The sequence below is a fragment of the Phoenix dactylifera genome, chromosome 9 (assembly GCF_009389715.1).
Source record: "Phoenix dactylifera cultivar Barhee BC4 chromosome 9, palm_55x_up_171113_PBpolish2nd_filt_p, whole genome shotgun sequence".
Lineage (NCBI taxonomy): Eukaryota > Viridiplantae > Streptophyta > Magnoliopsida > Arecales > Arecaceae > Phoenix > Phoenix dactylifera.
Window position 1 is genome coordinate 1,068,837 of NC_052400.1, and position 19,847 is coordinate 1,088,683.

A 19,847-nucleotide genomic window follows, 5' to 3' on the forward strand; every position below is an offset into this window, starting at 1 on the left:
TTGTATAGCAGTTCAAAGATCTGAGTTAATGTAATCATTTTGGGCTCGTTTAGTTCGTGAAAAAAGAAGGGAGGAAAGTGTGGCCAACGAAAAAGTAATAAGATACCTCTTGTTTGGTTGGAGTTTTCAAAAGAGAGAGACGGAAAAATTGTATTCTCATGAAAATATGATTCCCATGTTTCATGAAAAAGTTACTTCCATAAAAAACATGGAAAAGTTACTTTTCCATGAAAAATATGGAAAAGTTATTTTTCCATGAGCCGGAAATCACTCCATTTTTATTTTTTTCCAAAAAAAATCTTCATCATTAAAGAAGCATTAAAGACCACATTTTTATTAAAGGTATAATAGAAATTATACATAACTTTTCAAAAAAAATGGATGATCAACCAAACATAGGTATTCTGAAAATCTGTCACTTTCCTATGGTCAACCAAATACATCAAAAGTACTATTCCAGCCATCTTCTTCGTAGGAATCTGCTTTTCAGAAATCATATTTTTAGAAGAAAAAATGTTTCCCGCGAACCAAACGAGCCCTTTATTCCTAGCCTTAGAGAGGCTAAGGGTCAGCCTCATCATGCTGGAATACGACAACTGCCAACATTTTAGTGCAGGAATAAACACAAATGTCACTTGATCCTTATGTAATTAACCACAAGTACCAATGGAAACAAAAATTTAAGTCAAAAAAGAAAACACCACTGACAAAACAAGCCCCTTCAAGACCTTTCCTTGCATCTTCATGAAGAATAAATGAATGGCCAGCCGGGTGGTGGGGCCAATACTGGGTGACCCGCGCAACTTATACAACACGTGCCTGGACCAGAGAACCAAAGATGATGGCATATTTTGGTAAGGCAAACTGTCACCGGCATGACTGAACAAACACATTGCTATCCATTACTCTGGAATCAAGATACAGCAAAAATATACCGACCTCAGCAGCATGGGTTAGCAAGTATCTTTCCCAAAGAAAAGCCATCATGGGGTCAAATATTAATTACAGCAGTCAATCTGGCTTGAAGGAATAGATGCTTGGTAGCTTGATAAAATTACTAGTGTAGAAAGAAGACTCTTCCCCCGCAATCAGCGCAAACAGGGCCAGTCCAATTGTCTCTTAATGGAGAATGCCACCTGGTTTGATGGTAACCAGGTCTTGTTGTAGCTTGCATTCCCTCACTAGCTATTTGGCCTCGCACAAAAGAGGAATGTGCAGATCTTGCACACTTGTAAAATGAACCTGTTATTGATCATGAGAATTAGTCACTAAGTATATCCACATACAAGGGAACATATTTTCAACAAATTGGTATATGAACAAGCTCTATACAGTTGGTTGCAGAAAAAATTCAGATACATTGATTATTTTAGGTCATAAAGTTGTAAGCATCTAGGTATCTGATGGATAAATACAGCAGACTAGACAGCTAGAATAGATTTCTTTTAAACAAGTCTCATGTGCAGGCGAGAGGCTCCAGGTTCTAATCTGAGAGGTTGCATTCCTACCATATTTCTCCAAAAAAAAAAAGAAAGCAAGAAAGAATAGATTTCTCTAAACCAAGTCTCATGCGCCAGATTTCTATAAAACAAGTCTCATGCACCAGGGGAGAGACTCTACGTTCTAATCTGGGAGGTGTCATCCCTACCATATTTCAAAAAAAGGAAAGAATGGAAGAAATAAAGAAAAGAAAAGAACGGAAGAAATAAAGAAAAGAAAAGAATAAAGTCTTCCTTCATGTGGGCATGCTCAAATGCCACTTTTAAAAAGGACAATCACATATATAGCATCTGAGGCAATTAGGTCGGGTCGGATCAGATACAGATCAGATCAGAAAATCATAAACCTGAACCCGACCTGTTTATTAAACAGGTCAGGAAGTACAACCTGAACCTGTATGTTTAATAAACAGGTAACCCAACCCGACCTGTTTAACCTGATTAATAAAAATTAACTTATTTGAAGACCTTGGTGATCTTGAGCTTGTTGAAGACTTCCTGAAGGACCTTGTAGTTCTAGATCATCTCGTACTCGTTCTTGGCGTCGAAGTTCACCTTGTGCATCGGCACTACCCCCGAGCGCACCGCGTCCATCAACTGGCACTGCACCAGCTGGCACTACACCGCCCCGAACGCCGCCTATAATCCCATTCCATCTCATATCATCAGCACAAAATGAGATCAAAAGGATCCAATTCCTCATCAGATCAAGAACAAAGATAGATCTAAATCTTTGAAAACAAAAAGCCCAAGAAAAGAAAAGAATCATCGAAGAGAGAGAATCAAGGAAACCTCTTCGACTTTGGAGAGATTGAGTTGGAGGGTGGAGTTGATCCAGGCCAGGATCTCGCCCTACCCCACAAAGTAGGCCGAATCCATCATTCTGATCTTCGCCGCCATCTCAAAACAACGATCGCAGGGAAAGAAGACGAAAGGAATCACCGCGCGATCTTTGGGGTAGGGTTTTGAAGATAGATTTCTTCTTCGATTTGGGAGGAGGGCGCCACAATAAAAAGGGCATTGGAGAGTTGTCGGTTCGATGCGGCAATAAAAAGGGCCCGGCGGGTCAGAACTCAGACGTCTATTAAAGGGCATGGCGGCAATAAAAAAGGTCCGACCCATATATTAAATGGGTTAAACGGGTCAAACATCTAAAATATGTATCCGACCCAATTAATAAGCAGGTTAAACGGATCGACCTGTTTAGGCCAGATTCGAACCTGTTTAGGCTAAACCCAAACCTATTTATGGCGGATCGAATACGGGTCGGATTGGCGGGTCGAATCATATTTTGGGGTAGGGTTTTGAAAATAGATTTCTTCTTCGATTTGGGAGGAGGGCGCCACAATAAAAAGGGCATTGGAGAGTTGTCGGTTCGATGCGGCAATAAAAAGGGCCCGGCGGGTCAGAACTCAGACGTCTATTAAAGGGCCTGGCGGCAATAAAAAAGGTTCGACCCATATATTAAATGGGTTAAACGGGTCAAACATCTAAAATATGTATCCGACCCAATTAATAAACAGGTTAAACGGATCGACCTGTTTAGGCCAGATTCGAACCTGTTTAGGCTAAACCCAAACCTGTTTATGGCGGATCGAATACGGGTCGGATTGGCGGGTCGAATCATATTTTGCCACCCCTAATTTGAAGTTCATTATACAGGCAATAAAAAGAGTAAAGTCTCGCTAAAGGTTCTTGGCAACTATATTCGTAAAATTACTAGCAACTGATCAGATTTAACAAGTCAAGAGCCCTTGTTTTCCTCAAGCAATTAACGAAATACATGCACACTAAACTGAGGGCATCTTTTTGGCCCTTCTTTACATTTTAAAATAACTTTCTTTGAGTTCTTAAATAAAAAATCATCACAATATATATATATATATATATATATATATATATATATATATATATATATATATATATATATATATCCTTGCTCATCATATATTATAGAACTACTTTTCTGGAAGGGCTTAGCTTATTGGAAACACAAGAAGCAAGCTCATGAGATAAGAATCTAGAAGCTAGTTCTTTTAGCCTCTCCTAAAGCCACCATCCAGCTTATGCTTATTTAACAAGCACCTGCCAAATGATGTTACCAAACACCTTCTTTTTATTTATTGCAAAGCACTTTCCTTACTTGAATATCATGAAAGGACTATTTTATTCACCCTCAGACTTTAAAATTCAGGGTGTGAAGAAATTTTACACACTTTGACAGCTCATAGAACTTCTCGATGCTTAAATCATGGAACCACGATGATATCACCATTTGATGTTATTCTTTATAATTTCTATATAAACATGTCAAGCGCTTCCATATAAAGGTCCCAAAACTAACAGTGCACCGAGTAAAGGTAGACCAAGCAAAAAAACCTCTGTGGCTTCCAAGAGATCATCCATTGTACACATAATAACCGACACATCATTAAAATGTCTATCTGACTATCGGCTTTTAAGGTTCTAGTGTCGGATTCATCCGGATTAACTGATATCCCTTATCAAATGTCAGTGTAATACTGGTTTTACATTTATTTGGATAGAGCCTGCAATTATACACACACAGATCATTCAACAGGCAATCTGCATGAAAGGCATATCGTGCAAGAACAATGTTAGAGGTATATATACAGGTTCCTGACAAGTGCATTTAGTACTTAGACAAGGCTATAAAGTTATGAAGGTACTTGATGAAAGTAGGCTCCAACCATGAGTCAGCTACAAATCCCTACCATTTATGCTTAATTTAGATGTATTTGCTATATACACCCAAGAGGATGCCCCCATGTTCATGGTTTCTGTTAAAATGTTATGTTGGTTGGCCAAAGGAGGAGGTTAAAATGATCGAAATAGAATTATGAAAATTTTATAAGATTAACAAATTAATTTTTAATTCAAGTATTCAACATATAGCAGTGCATAAGCAAAGAAAACAATATAGGTTGTAATATAAACCAAGAGACAAAAATATGAAATCAATTGCTTTACCAACATCCATCCTGATGATGGAGAGATGACAATATCTTAGGAGTTCAGACGAGGTAGGGTGGACAAAGTGGAGATACATGTTTATAGTATTAAATGTCAACTGCCACCGCTTAGACTTCTAAGAGAATTCTATAAAATAAATATACGAGTAGCACCTCCTTTTATAAACCCTGACCAACTACCAATCCTCCTGAAAATAGGACTCTTAAATTTGGAAATAAATATTAACTAAACAGCCAACTAAATCATTGCATTTAAAAAATCATTCTCCAAAATCACCTTTATTTAATGTTTTAAATGAAAAGTACTTTTCCCATATTCAGTGTTTAATAGTCACCGATTGTGGAACAACATTTAGTGGATTTTCTACTGTACTTTAAGACAAGGAGCAATCTCACAAAAGAAGAGACCAGAAGCTAGTTTTTCTAGCTCCTCCTAAAAGCATCTTTTATGACTACCGCTTATTGTAGAAGCACTTGGCATATAGTGTTAAAAACACTTATTTCTTGTAGGAAGTATTATTTTTACTGTAGAAGTTCTAAAAACAACTACTTAAGCAACACAAAACATGCTCTATGGTTCCCTCAACTACATAAATCTGGAGAAAAGAGAAACCGAATGACCCAATATAAGCCTTGGGGCTGGTCATGATACTGTAGCATAAACATTATGCATGAACAGTAGTATACCAGCCCACTAAAACAGAAAACACTGACTAAATAAGAACATTGAAAACAAGTCCTAATAAATTGAAACTAAATTAAACTACCACGCATAACTATTTATGGAAAAGTAGGAACCATATAAATGCTTTAAAACAATGGGACAAGAATAGTCATTTATGTTTTTTTTATGTATAAGGTGAACCTAATGGCCAAGTATCACAAACCAATTTTCACTCATAGATTCTAAAGTACATCAACAATAGCAAGAGAAGAGTTACTTCTAACATGCTGAACTACTCATCATAAGCTGCCTTTTGAATTGACTCAATGAAGTACAAAATAAAAAACTGAAATTACGTAATTTTCCTAAGAGCAACAAAATATAAAAATGAAATTGATTGATCCAATATTTGTGTTACTAAAGAAGAAACAACTGACACCTTTTCTCAATGTGCAAAACACCACATATAGTCAATATAATTAGGACAAGGAGCATCTAACAGGATGAAATGGATTATTCTCAGTGAACAGTCTCAAGTTCCAAATATTCTTGAGACATCTTTGAAGCACAGGAAGGAACTGCATGAATGGTGCATAAATTGATTAATAGGTCAAGGAAGTGAAATGACTTTAGCAGAAAAATAACAACAGGTCATTGACAACATTTAAGAGCACCAAAAGTAGATGAGTGTGGTTGTCTGGTTGATGGGAAATGATTACAAGATATGAACACACATACAAATCCAAGAAATTGAAGAATTTATTACGATCTCTAAAATGGAGGAAACATGTGTAGCTTATCATACAAGATGCATTTGACAAAAATATATAGAGGTGGACAAAGCTGCACTGTGAAGAAACAAATATAATCATCTTTATAACAGGCAATCTATTAAATCATTATATGTCAAGAGTGGCCCTGTTTATAAAAGGTCAGCAAGTAAATTTACACTACTATGACGAAAAAGGAAATCACCGATATGATGTAATTTTGATAAAATCTCTGGTGTCTACGTTCAGATCTCAGTTATACTAGACAGATCCATAAAGATCCTATATTACATAGAAGTCCAGCTTATCGGTCCTTGTTAATTGAATGGGAGAATTGAGAGGATGGTAGAAAATGGTGACCATGGATGGGATGACAAAAGCAGAGTTAAAGAGGATGGTAATGTCAAATCACAGTCCTGCCAACATATTTCATACAAAATTAATAAGCAAAGGTTATGCTGATATATGGAAATAGGTAGCAGATATGAAAAATTTGGATAAAAACCATGTGATATAATTAGCTGTGCTTCATTTTGAAGCTCCTTCGAACTGTTCCTTTAGCCGTTCATACTTCTTCAATTCATTCAGTGATAAAGATGGTGACAGCTCTCCTAAGACCTGAGCAGCATCATAGACATAATTAACTTTATTTGTGAATGACCTGTTACTTTGCAGAAAAAACTACAGTTTTCCGTACAGTATTTTTATCATTAAAGCAAATCAGGCTGTGTAATATTTCTGCTAAACAGTGATAAGCTGAAAAAATACATACCTTTATAAAATCATTGATTTCAACAACAACTGAATCTCCTTTATCATCAATACTTGAAGAATCTATACAATTGTCTGAAACCTGGAGCAGACAAAAGCAAGCAAGGGAGAAAACCATCAGTTATCAAAGAGACAAAATTACTTAAACACTATGGTCGCTGAATTGCCAGACAACCAGCGTGAGTGCCAGTAATGGAAAATACAGCCACATCAGAAAACAAATATGCTGCATGCTAAAGCTTTAATCTCCAACAAAACTAGCAAGTGATATGAAATGCTTCTACTCAGTCAGGTCCATATAAGCTTCAGTATGGTTGCAACGGAGTAGTAAATTATACAACATATTCTGCAAGTTCATAGGCTTAAAGTTAGACTTCAAACGGTAACCCTTGTGGGCCTATGTGAGTGTCAGAAAGTGAAAATCTAAAAAATATTTTATACAGTTCATCTAAGTTTACCAAGGACATCTGTTTCACTATAAGATGTAGCTCTAAGGGTTATCTATGCATTGAAGAAAAAATCACAATTTTCACTGATCATGTAATTTTCAGATTAAAAATAGTTTAAAATAATAAAAAATAATGTTTGAAAATTTAAGAAAGAAAAAAATAGTAGCATATTTGTGGGTATGCATGTTACTTCTTGTCTTTTTTTGACAGTAATTTCTTTAAGTTGGGCATGGTTATGAGTATGACTATCCAAACCAAAAACCAAAATCAAATAAACGTCAAAAGTAAGTTGTGGATTAAGGCAATATACCTATGTGCTGAAAAAATATATATAGTAACCCTAGTAGGGTTCTACATTAATCTGAATTAAATTAATTATATATATATTATAATTAGTTATTATCTTTAATTTAAAACTATTTAAAAATATTTTAGAAAGAAAAATAAAAATTAGTATTGTGAATAGATAATTTAGAAGCATTTTCTGAATAAATTCATCCATTTTTTGCATTACAATGTAAATTATCAAATTTTTCAAATATTTAATCACTTAAAATATTAATTTAACTAAACATCATGAAAAATACAGCAATGTGTATTAGTAAGTGGGATATATTTTCTAGGAGAACATATAATTTATATATTATTTTATAAATTACCATATTTATCAAGTGAAATTAAATTATGAAAATCACTAATATGTCTAGAAATATATCATACTTTTTAATTTTTCTAAAAGGTCTAGATCCACTTCATGTAATTCTTGATAATGAATGAGGTGATTTGTGGCATGTGGTCATCAAATTTGTATAAATGAATTTAAGCAAGAAAAGGATAAGAAGGTTGACATTGGTTGGCAGCATGGTTCAATGATGAGAGCCAGCATAATTAGTGCAATGCATAGTAGAGAGGGGTTGGGTAACTGATTAAAGCAGTATTTAATTAGTGGTCACCCTAATGTGATTGCATGCAAAAAACATCCACAAGGGATTCAACAGTTGATGAAAAAACACTTTTCTGACTTCAGGGAGGACAAGAAAAAAAGCATATAGAAATATGCAGAGACTGATCATCGGGAAGCTAGAACACCATCATATCTCTCTAGTGATCCAGAGGAGTATGAGGTATCTTATCCAAATAACATGGAAAAGCCTGGATTGAAGCTGCCATATAGGACAATCTAGATGATCAGTGACAGAGAAATGAGGTTGCCAGGCAAGAGGCATAATTTGGATCCTCAAAGTACGAAGGGGTTTCTAGTTCTAAGTCCATTAGGACAGATCTAGCTACAAAAGGAGCCAATCAATAAGAGAGGTTGTTGGCAGGAGCAACAATCGAATAGAATCTACACTTGGGGCATTTACCGGCAATAAAAAAGGAAGCCCAGAGATATACCACATGGGCCACCATTCGCAACTTAGATCCACATGCCTTCTCCAACAAAGACTTAAGTAGAAGATTGATTCCCTACCCATCAAGGATTTTTTTAAAAAAAATGAAGAGCTATTGCTTCTTGGTTCCACTATAGCCACATCTCTGCAAATATCGCAAACAACATCTACAACTATTCTACCATCAGCTCCATCTAGAAAGTCAGTCAAGGTGTTCATCCTCCTAGACCAAGGGATATCTATGGTAAGTTGCTTGATAATAACAAGGGAGAGGTGGAAAGATGGATAGTCAAAGCAAGTAGGATACCTAATGGTTGATTTTGATGTGGTAATGGTTGGACATGGCCCAGCAGGTGAAGCATTATCAATTTTTTGATATATTGTGACAAGAAGATTTTCTTACAAAAGTCGGTTGATACTTCCAACAAGGTACAGATGTCACTATGTCTTGAGCTTAACATCATTGATCAAATAAAGGAGCGATATATCTTCCCTGTGGTTATTGATAATGGACCATAGTACAAGGCAGCTGAAGATATTCTATCAATTAGGTGATCACATATTTTTTTGGTCCATGTGCCACCACTGCATAGACCTGAAATAGATGGACACGGGCAAAATCCACAAGGTGAAGCAGGTGATGGAGATAGCCAGGCTATCACCAAGTTCGTGCACAACCATATATGGTACTGGCTTTGATGACAAAGCATACACCGAGGCTAACAATCACCTGCTTTGCTAGGCACCACATTGCACTCAATAGCCTCATTCAGAAAAAGGCAAGCCTACACCAAATGTTTGTTAGCGTGTAGTGGCAAGAGAATAAATATACTTGTAGTGGCATAAGAAAAAGCTATGTGGAGGGGTTAGTGACAAGCCAACATTCTGGAAGTAAGCCAAGAGCATGGTGAGGCGACTCACACCTCTGTATCAACTACTCAAGACTATGAATAGCAAGAGACATACCTAGGTGGGCTTTTTGTATCGTATGATTATGACTACCTAGGTTGAGATTAGACAGGCGGATCCAAAGCATGCTAACGAGAATAATAGCATCATGAAATAGAGCTGGAATTACTAAATGAGTAGGAAGTTGCATCTAGCAGGTAATCCAAATACAATCCTCAATACATATTCATAGTTATAGTGCACTATCACTTTTGTTTGCTGATTAAATCAATTGCATGTTCGAGCAGCCTACTACCTCAATCCATGGATACAATAAGTATACAATATAGTGTCTCGAGAATAGACTTGGATGAGGAACTATTGACTCCACTATGAAATATTATCTACAAGATGACAGCCTGTTATCACGCAATCTTTTTTTTGCTAATTAAATTAATTGCATGTCTTGGTAGCCTACCACATTAATCCATGGTTCTAATAGCGTCCAAGGAATCGACTTGGATGAGGAACTATTGGTACCACTGTGCAATATCATCTAAAAGATGGAGCCTAATGCCACCATTGCTATCAGATGCCTAGGAAACGTAAGTTAAATTTAATGGGAATAAGACTTTGTCAATTTAGGCAGCGATACGATGCCACAAGCGATCTTTTACTCTTACATGGGTCCTCCCCTTTAGAAAAGAAAGTTCTTTTTTTAGAAAGATTACCCTTTTCTCTGTTTATATCTCAGATTGGAACGAATCACTATAATTCATTCGTGCCTATGGATCAGTCGACATTTTTCAGAAATTTTATGCATTTCACAAACTAAAGCTTTTAGGGAGGCCTCCAATAACTTTGGTGAAAAGGCAGTCGTGGCTAGCAAATACAATATAAATCTAGGTATTTTAGACAGAGTCTACCTAATCTAATATTTTATAATACAATTTACTTGATTGCATTTGCAGCTAAATAGTGATCCCATTTTGGGCTATCCTACAAAAATCTCAGGAAGTTAGCAATCCCAATCCCTTCGCAAATCATTTCCAGTGGCTGCGAGCGCAATTGGTTGATCTTCTCCTCAATACATAAACAAAAAACCATCTGACACGGAAGAGACTGAATAACTTAGTATACATACACTACAATCTACAGCTCTAACTGAAGTGCATCTAGGACAAGTTGAAATATGGTGACCCATTGCATAATTATTTTGTATATGATAAGGATCCCATGATCAGTTGACTTCAGAGATAGCCGTAGCAGTCAGGGCTTGAAGATCAACTCATCAACCCGCTAGTATCATAGCAAAGGAGGCTAGGGTGAAGGTAGAGCGGTGGATAGAGCAACATATGTCATGCTCACACACTCAACAGCAGCTGCAACCACAAAGATCTAGGGCAGTCAGTCAGGATCACATGACTCTATCTTTGAGACCACCCAGAGATATAACAGGGAGATGCTACTGGAAAGTCCCATGGCACGCAATCCAATCAAAGTGATGGGCTTAGTCAAGCCACCCCCAATGGAGAAGTCAACATGGCACCCAATCCACTCAAGGTGATGGGCTTAGTCAAGCCACCCAACAGAGCCAATCAGGCAAGGGCAGCTAAGGAAAGAAGGCAATTCCTCAAAATGGCATGAAAGGAAAAGGAAAGAAAGCTGCAAATCCATTGGAGAGGATTGACAAGGAGCTTGTTCGCTCAAATTTCAAGACCATTGAGAGTTGCCTATATTATCTTGTGATACGAGTGATTATAAGTTTAATGGCCAAAGAGGTAGCATTGACATGATGAGGGTGCCTACAACTCAGCCATATGGACCGAGTCCATTCATCAACAAGTCTTGTTTCATTCATACCATGCAAGATGTGTACAACATTGCACGATGTAAGGCCTCCAAAGATACAGCAGCATACAAAAGACGGGCCTCTTGAGGTGGTTTAGCACAAGAATAGGATCCTAGACGTCTCTAGATCCTCATCGTATACCAGATCCTATGATGCGTAGCTAGCATACAACCCTATGCATATCATTCATCTAAGATATTGTATGTGAGTGGCTACTATCCTACATAGTCTAAGCCAGGTTAGATTTCACCGCTCCGATCATTCCTCAGATGGGATGGCCATCCTAATATTAGATAGAGAATCAGTATCAAGATGGCTATCTAGGATGCCTAGATTATCATATGCAAGGGTGGGCTCAGAATCTAGGTTGGAGTCAAGTCCAAGGCCTCAACTATGAATAAGATCCTGACGTTTATGAGCAGCATAGACACTCCATGAGGAACTAGATGTTGCTATGTACTTTGTAATCTAAATTTATTTACTATATGTATTTTTAAGCTAAAAACTATCCAAGATCCCTAAACTTTAAAATAAACATAAAAAATAAAAAATAAAAAATAAGAAAAAACAAAAACCATGAACACCACTGTATCAGTATAGTTCCCCATGCTGAGTGTTGGGATGGTGCAATACCATATCCTAACGACACAATATTAGACCGACAGTACCCGGTATTGGGATTGTCTTATATACTTTTCTTGGCCTTAAAGCATCAAAACTTTTCTTGGGAACCAATCTCTCATTAAATTCAAAATATATGTATGTCTTGCAGCTAACAATCTTTTGAAAAATATGTATAATAGCTTGATAAAACAAGGACATAACATATATTCAATATTTATTAAGTTTAATGATTATCAATTTATATGTATCAGATAAGACAATTCTACAATTTATTAGAAATAAGTTCCTATACAAGCTGTGCTTCATGAACAAAATCAAGAAACCCCAAAACTGTTTCTTCCCTCTGTCAGACACTGGTGCTCGCATCATATGAAACTTAGATTAGATTAGGTTTGAAACGAGGTCCAGATACAGAATAAAAATATAATGAAAAGACTCCCTAATAAACAGTGATTGAAAAATGAGAAGTTTTTCAAGGAAACAAAAAATTAGGTGCAATAAGTACCTTCCGTTTTGCAGCATGAAACCAAGCATCTGCACATAGTGCATACATGTCTGCTCCAGTAAAATTTGGAGGACACTTCTTAGCTATTGAGAATAAAGATACATTCTCATGCAGTTTAAATTTTCGTGTAAGTGCCTTGAGAACGCTACAAAGGGTCAAAAGGTTAAAATCACATCTACCTAGAGTAATATGATAGTAACAAGTCATATGTGAACAAGAACTTACCTCTCCCTATAAGATGCATCCGAATTTACTCCAACATATAGAAGTTTGTCAAATCGACCAGGGCGCAGAAGAGCTGGGTCAATAAGATCAGGTCTGTTACTCGCCCCTATAATAAATAAATCCTGGAGAATTAAAAGAAAAAAAAATGGAGCGATCAAACTTGGAAACTTTTCTTATCAGAAAACATGATGCCTTGGGTCAACATCCTTTAAAATAAGCAGATATGTTAATCCATACCTGACTGGATTCATTTAGGCCATCAATTTCTGCAAGCATCTATAATAAATGAAAATGAGGCTTATGAGGTGCAAAACAAACTATATTATATAACAACAACTTTTGGCAGGCAGAATCCTAATCACCTGAGAAACAACTCTGTCCATGACACCACCTGAATCTCCAGAGGCTCCTCGAGCAGGAGCAAGGGAATCAAGCTCATCAAAGAAAATGACACAGGGACGTGCAGATCTTGCCTGTAGAAAATGTAATAAATAATGTGCTGGGCCCAAATAATTACATCTTTGGTAGTTTCCTGGTTCAACAAAACAAGATACCTTCTGGAAGATGTCTCGAACATTTTTTTCGGATTCTCCTATGTACATATTAATTAATTCTGGCCCTTTTACACTGAGAAAATTCAATGAACACTCGGTTGCAACAGCTTTTGCCAACAGTGTCTGAAATTTTGCAAAATAAGCATTTATTAAGCGAAGAAAATTCTTATTTGTCATCATAAAGGTAACTTTGATTAACATATTTTAGATAGCAATGACTGCAGATGCAATTTTTATTGTTCAGGCCACATAACCAAAAAATGAGGTAAGTTTAATTTACTAACCTTCCCTGTCCCAGGGGGGCCATAGAGCAAAACACCTGACCTCTTGCGCAATCCAGATGAAAATAAATTCTTATGCAGGAGAGGTAACTGCAGGCATTATCATCTTAACAGAATCAGATATAATCAACCTTAAGGAATTTACTAATTTTCAGATGTCAAGCTAGTGTTAGGACTGCAATTGTATCCCAATGCATGCATCTTTCTCGATTAACAGCCTAAAGAAGCCAAGATTGGAATACAGAGCCCTCTAAGATCCCTAAAAACATTTACACATACATGCTTGAGCAAAGACCTGAAAAAAAATGCATGAAACCAGAAGGATGCTTAGCTTGAACGATCACACACCCAACTGATTCAACTTATCCTCTTAACCAGCCATCCACCTTAACATTCTCATCTTTGTCATGCTCGTCTCATCTGAATGGGCCTCAGTATAAAGCCCAAAAATCTAATTAAGCCATTATTCTCCAATTTCTGTTAATCCAACATAACCATCCTTCATATCATAATGTGGGACTGGCACACGTGACAGTTTCAGGCCAAGATACATACCAAAGTTTCTGTCACTAACATTATTTAAGTTGCACAGATTAAGGCATTTGTCGATCTCAAAAGTTCCTCCATTTACTTATTTTTTTGGAGGGGGGAGGGGGATGCAGGGCAGTCCACATGCTCTCACAATCCGAGCTCATTTACCTGGATGTGTGACTCTAGATAGTCTGCAAAAACAAGCTCAAACCACCATGATTTCTTACAAAAGCTAGCCCCCTGCAATCTAAGCTGCATAAGCATAACCACATTTGTCTCCGATTATATATAGCATAATACCAAAGTTCATAATGTTGAAATAATATTATATATCAAATGTCTAGAAAGTATCAGTTCCGCTTGTTATTTAAACTACAGAACCGTCTTTTTCCCCCTTCTTCCATCTAATTCTATAATCATACCTGCAATTCCTTTTTGACCCCTCCCATCTGAGGATCTCAGAGCAACATATACAGTGTATGAAGTTCAAAAAAAAAAAAAGAAACTTTTAATATATTTAATTTTTTTCACATTTTCAAATTATATATACTGTGAGCTTTACTAATGAAACACTTACTCTATATCTATCTGTTAGAAAAAATGTTAAAAAGCTCAAATCTCTTGCTTGCCATCTTTTGTTCCTTGGGATTTCAAAATTCCCAGCAGACTGTGACAGACACCTGTGGAAATGTTTAGTTTCTCTAAAGGTGAGAATCTTATTTTGGCTTGTGCTCCATAACAAAATCATGACCAAAATAACCAGCATCAACATTGTTAGAATTTGCCATCTGAACTGCCCCCTCTGCCTTTCTACACCTGAGTCTGCGCACACATCTTCCTCCTATGTCCCTTTGTCATGACCATTTTTGGTCTCACTAATCATTGACAAGGGTGCAAGGTAGATTTGGCTCCATTCATTCTGTGTCAAGAAAATGAAGAATGGATAGTCAGTCAACCTCCCTCTTTGGTTGGGATGTCCTGAAGAAAGAGCCTTGCTTTGGGCAACCTAGCTAGAACATGATAATCACATCTTCAGCAGCAACTAAAGTCCTAAAAATTGAGATGTAGCCTTAACTTGTCTCAGTTTTTCCCTGTTACCTAAAAATTGAGATGTAGCCACACCAACTTTATAATATCTACCTTTATAAAGGGAGTAAACAGAAATCAGATCCACAAAGAAAAAGGAATTCAACCTCCTTATTCTCTAGTTTCAGATACAAATGAAAACAGGACAAAATATCCTCACCCAACTCCAAAGGGAACATAAATGGAAACAATTCAAACAAGCAATGAAAATATTTACATACTTCTCATCTTCTAGTTTCATTAAGAACCACAGAAGTGGTAAATGCATACGAGCCCCATCTCTTTTCCTTCCTCTGGTGTTCTGCAATGAAGAACTTCCACCTGTTCTTTCATTGCATTTTACCCCTAACCCCAACACAAAAAAGGAAGTCCTTGTCTTGCAAAATAAATAAATAAATAAAGGAATGCAAGTTTCAGCATTTCCTTTTCTATGTGCAGCACAAATAAGCAGATTACACAAAACCAAGCCATAATATTTTGCACCCACATTCTCACTGACGTGTACAACACTGGCTCCCACTCAAAACTGCCTCTTGCATATATCTGAAGGTGAACCTAAGTACTTGTCTCATGTTGCAAACAAAACAAGCCCCATCCAGGCTCTAGTTTTAACAGAGGAAATAGGGCCTATAGCGGTTATACTAAGTAATTGATCTATCTACATTCTATGAATTAATATCAAATTACACAAACATAATATATATACTGTATTGAAACATAGAAATTTTGTGTTATGGTGTATACTCTTTTGATTGCATGTCAATTTTTTTCACCCAAGATAGCATTAGCTTTATCCTTTTATTCCAATTGGAAGACCCACACATCATAATCTCAAAATATTAGGAAACAAAATGCAACAAAATATACAATATATTACAAAAAAGTATGCAATTAAAAATCACAGAGTATTAGGAAAGAAGATGCAACCAAATTACAATATATTAGGAAAGAAGGAGCACTCAAATATCAAAACCAATTTCTAATTTTTGTTCAAAATTATTCTCTGTTTTATTTCAGATTATTTATTTTCTTTCTACTTTCATCATAATTTTAGAAGCAAAAGAACAAATAATTATGGTTCATAATTAAGCTATGCTTATTATTTTTATAACATGTGTGCTGCACGTGCCTGTTTGTTAGTATACACACTATAAGAAACTTGTACAGTAAACATGTGATAGAAAAACAAGCGACTTTAAAGTCCAAATTTATGCAAATGCAGCACAAGCAATAGGCCGTAGAAACAAAGATTAAACTTGCTTTTACTTTAGAAATGACAACTGTACAGATTTACTCCAAAAACTTATTGTCTTACTTCAAAAAGACATAACTGACATAGAACAGTACCTGAACAGTATCTAGAATTGATTTCTTCACTTCTTCAAGCCCACCAACATCTTCCCATTTCACATTGGGCACCTAAAGCATAGTATTTCCAAATCCAAACACGTCATATAAATGTAGCAAATAAAAACAATCTGCACAAAGTACTCAAGACTTTGGACCACATGTATACAATATGTATATGGTCTGAGAAAATAAGAACAAGCAAGAACAGTAAGAATGCATGTTATAAGGCATTAAAAACAACATGACTATGAAACCGGCATAGCATACATATGCAAGAAAATGGTATTAAATATTCTTAGTTTCAGATGAAACTGTTGTCTCACTTTAGGTGTACCCAATGCAGAAGCATTCCTTTTCTTTGATCGTTCCAAAGCTTTCGAGAAGTCTTCTCTAGCCAGATGCTTAGCTGCATTTCTATCAGAGCTGTTGTCATCCCTAGCAGACTTAAAGCCTGTAACAGAATTTTCATCATGCTCACTGGGTCCAACTCTATCATTGTCAGCTAAAAATCTATGTATAAAACTGGCACTGGCATCAGCAACTATGGCACGTATATCCATAGGCATGAAACCCGATGTCTGGGCAATGATGTCTTTCAGAAATTCATCATTAATAGTCTGCAAAAAAAAAAAATCATTTCTGAAATCCCAGAACCATAAAACGTTGAATGTACAAGAAAATTTAATACCTGATCGTGGATCTTGGTGGCACCTTGTAGTGATTGGGACAGCATGTTGACCCTCTGTTCTTCACTTAAAGAACTCATGCTTATCTCATGGCTGAAGCAACGTCTAATAGGTGGTTGCAGACCTTCAGAAGTATCTGCAGCTGCAACTAGTAATACTTGGTGACTGCTTACTCTTTCAGCTTCCACTAGATACTGCATCAAAGGAATGCTAGAATGAGAACACAAAGACCAATATTCTATAAGAAAATGCATTTCATCTAACACCACAAACCCAAGAAAGCTAGAAATGAGTGAAGAATTTCGGAAGACATCATACAGAACCATCATTTGCTGCTTTTCCAGGATTGAAGTCCTCATCTTCAGAAACTGGCTCCGTAAACTCTCTAATAACTGATGCAACTTCTGAGGTAATGCCGACTTGATCAAATGATGAGCCTTCATTAGAAGATAGATTGCCAAACACATCAAAGTGGCGAAGTAGAAGAATAGAAGGTGAATATCTGCAAGAAATCAATTTCAGACATACTCTATGCATATAAATCACAAAATTGCATGGGCAAAATTATCCAATGTCTGCTTAAGAAGATTTTTTTTGGAGGAAAGGACTGTCTTACAGTAAACTCCAACCTGAATATGAAACTAGCTCTATTATAAGGAACATGAAATTTCTAGGATGAATAATAGAAACACATAAGGTGATGAAAAGTAATGCTATTTTGTGTATACCTGTGAGCCATTTTGAACATATTTGCAAGTGCAGCAGGCAACTTCCTCTCTGAAGGAGCCATAAGGTCATGACAACTAAATTCCACTACATGCAAGCCTAAACGACCAGCAACATATCTAACAACTGTTCTCTTACCACACCCTGTATTCGGCATTAGTTAAACATGCTTCAAAATTGCATGTGGCAAACATCAAAATGAAAACCTACAATCTGAAAAGTGAACATTAAAGTCACCTGCAGGACCAAATAAGAACACCGCAACCCTGAACTTTGATGATAGAGCAGAGGGGCATAATGTAGGTGCTAATATGGATGCCAAGAGCTTCACAGTATCACCTTGCACAGGCATAAGTTCATTGTAGTTGCCAACTAATATATCAGGAGGAATAGCAGAAGTTGCACTTCCTCCAAGAACAAGTGCTGTTTGATTGCAATTAACACGAAGGATAGATTCATTTAATGGCTCCATAGCCATGACCTGGTTAAAGAACGTGATAATAAGAATATACAATACATGTCAAATTTCCAATACATTATGATTTATCTAACAGAAGGATTATTAAGGGAGAAAACAAAACAAACCTTGAAGTAGATTCTATTTCTCGAAAATCTTTCGAATGTCTTCTGGTTGCAAGCAACACACATTTCTGAACCACAATACCAATTTATGTGAATACAGAAAACATCACCTCTAGCCAAAAACCTATCAACTTTAAAGTAAGCATTCAAAGCTGAGTCAATTATATCTTGACGGTCCCCTACTTCAATTGTCGAATTTCCCCGAAGGGATCCAAGCACACCACATTCAGGGATCTTTACAAAAGAAACCCTTATGTGTGAGGCATATATGGGCAAGTGAGGCCATGCATCAAGCTCAATGTGCACAGAGGAATTATTTGTCCGCCTCTCATCTGTCTCGTGCCCTTCAGCTTCAAACAAAGATTTCAAGGATTCTTCGCCCCCATGTACAAGAAGTTTAAGGCAAGAGACATGCAACCCAAGGTTAAATGCTAAAAGTGGGGTGATATATGCAACTTCCTGATCCAAGGAAAGATGAATGTCTGATGGATATGTAAATGAAGGCATTATATTCATTACACGACAAGAACTTGAAGCCGAGATGGCTTGGTTGGTGCATTCTTCCTGTGTCTCCCCCACAACTGGACGATCAAGGACCATAACCTTAACGATCCTCCCTACATCAGTATCGGAATTCTTGACAAAAACCTAGAAATCACTATAAAATCAGCAAATCATACAAAAGAATGCCACAGATACAGACTCAAGAACCAAATGTCCCAATTATAGAGGAACAAGTTTGCTACCAGTGATCCAGCTGTGACCGAGAGTCTCTTCAGCACGGAGGCAGAAACCCCCACCAAGTGCGAATTCTCCTTCAGCTCATCGCCTCCAGCTCCATCATCCGCAAATCGGAGAATCCCGGCCGTCAATCGCATCCCCAGCCGACTCCGGTCGCCGGAGACCCGGTCTCTCCGGTCGGCGCCACCTCCACCATCCTTGATGCCGCCGGACTTGGCCGAATTGAGGACGGAATCGAGGAGGGTTCGGGTGGAGGAGAGTATGAGAGGCTTCCGCCTCTCCGCCATCTGCGATCAAACCGAACGGCAGCCAAGGAGCTGGAGACCGTGGGTTTGAAACATGAACCTAGTCCGCGTATAGATCGATTGGGGTTAGGGTTTTAGCGGAATGAAGAAAGAATCTCGAAACCCTAATTGTTTGAAAGGTGGAACAGGAATCAAGGCGTTTTGGAGGGCGTACTTCGGCTGCAGGAAGAGGAAGACGGGGTCGGGGGATTTCTTGGAAGGTGCGAGGGAAATAACGATGGAAAGCGGGACGGCTTAACCGGGAATAAGTCAGGTTATTCCGATGGTGTATTTGATACCGAGGATAGAGCCTGGAATAGGATTTCTTATGAACCACATACCATTTAAAAAATATGCGTAGAGATGAAGTAAGCACTCCATATCCAGCTAAACCA

At 37.2% G+C, this 19,847-nt stretch overlaps 1 protein-coding gene across 3 annotated transcripts; it reads right to left on the reverse strand.

The window, feature by feature from the left end:
• Positions 1 to 465: 465 nt before the first annotated feature.
• On the reverse strand, positions 466 to 19,722 carry LOC103722032 (peroxisome biogenesis protein 6). Of its 3 annotated transcripts, XR_606405.4 has the most exons (18): positions 19,174 to 19,720; positions 18,431 to 19,075; positions 18,083 to 18,326; positions 17,848 to 17,989; positions 17,438 to 17,621; positions 17,122 to 17,313; positions 16,757 to 17,050; positions 16,431 to 16,502; positions 13,470 to 13,556; positions 13,186 to 13,308; positions 12,994 to 13,104; positions 12,869 to 12,907; positions 12,632 to 12,753; positions 12,407 to 12,551; positions 6,699 to 6,779; positions 6,432 to 6,544; positions 940 to 1,242; positions 466 to 819 (listed from the first exon to the last, which is right to left on the reverse strand). XR_606405.4 is itself a non-coding variant. In XM_008812449.4 (17 exons), the coding sequence occupies exons 1-16, from the start codon at positions 19,453 to 19,455 to the stop codon at positions 6,455 to 6,457; spliced, it is 2,853 nt and encodes a 950-aa protein (XP_008810671.2). In that variant the 5' UTR covers positions 19,456 to 19,720; the 3' UTR covers positions 480 to 1,242; positions 6,432 to 6,454. The 3 variants fall into 3 exon arrangements, 1 of the variants encoding a protein (XP_008810671.2); XM_008812449.4 differs by having other exon boundaries at positions 480 to 1,242; XR_005513222.1 differs by lacking the exons at positions 466 to 819; positions 940 to 1,242 and having other exon boundaries at positions 6,488 to 6,544; positions 12,632 to 12,737; positions 19,174 to 19,722.
• Between the last annotated feature and the right edge of the window lie 125 nt (positions 19,723 to 19,847).

What these genes read in the sequence shown, in the direction of transcription:
- LOC103722032 (XM_008812449.4), bottom strand. Translation starts at nt 19,455, where the DNA reads ATGGCGGAGAGGCGGAAGCCTCTCATACTCTCCTCCACCCGAACCCTC. An exon ending in GTTCTTATTTGGTCCTGCAG is followed by an intron (nt 17,990 to 18,082) that starts GTGACTTTAATG and finishes TGCCGAATACAG; the next exon opens with GGTGTGGTAAGAGAACAGTT. An exon ending in TTCGAGACATCTTCCAGAAG is followed by an intron (nt 13,105 to 13,185) that starts GTATCTTGTTTT and finishes CATTTTCTACAG; the next exon opens with GCAAGATCTGCACGTCCCTG.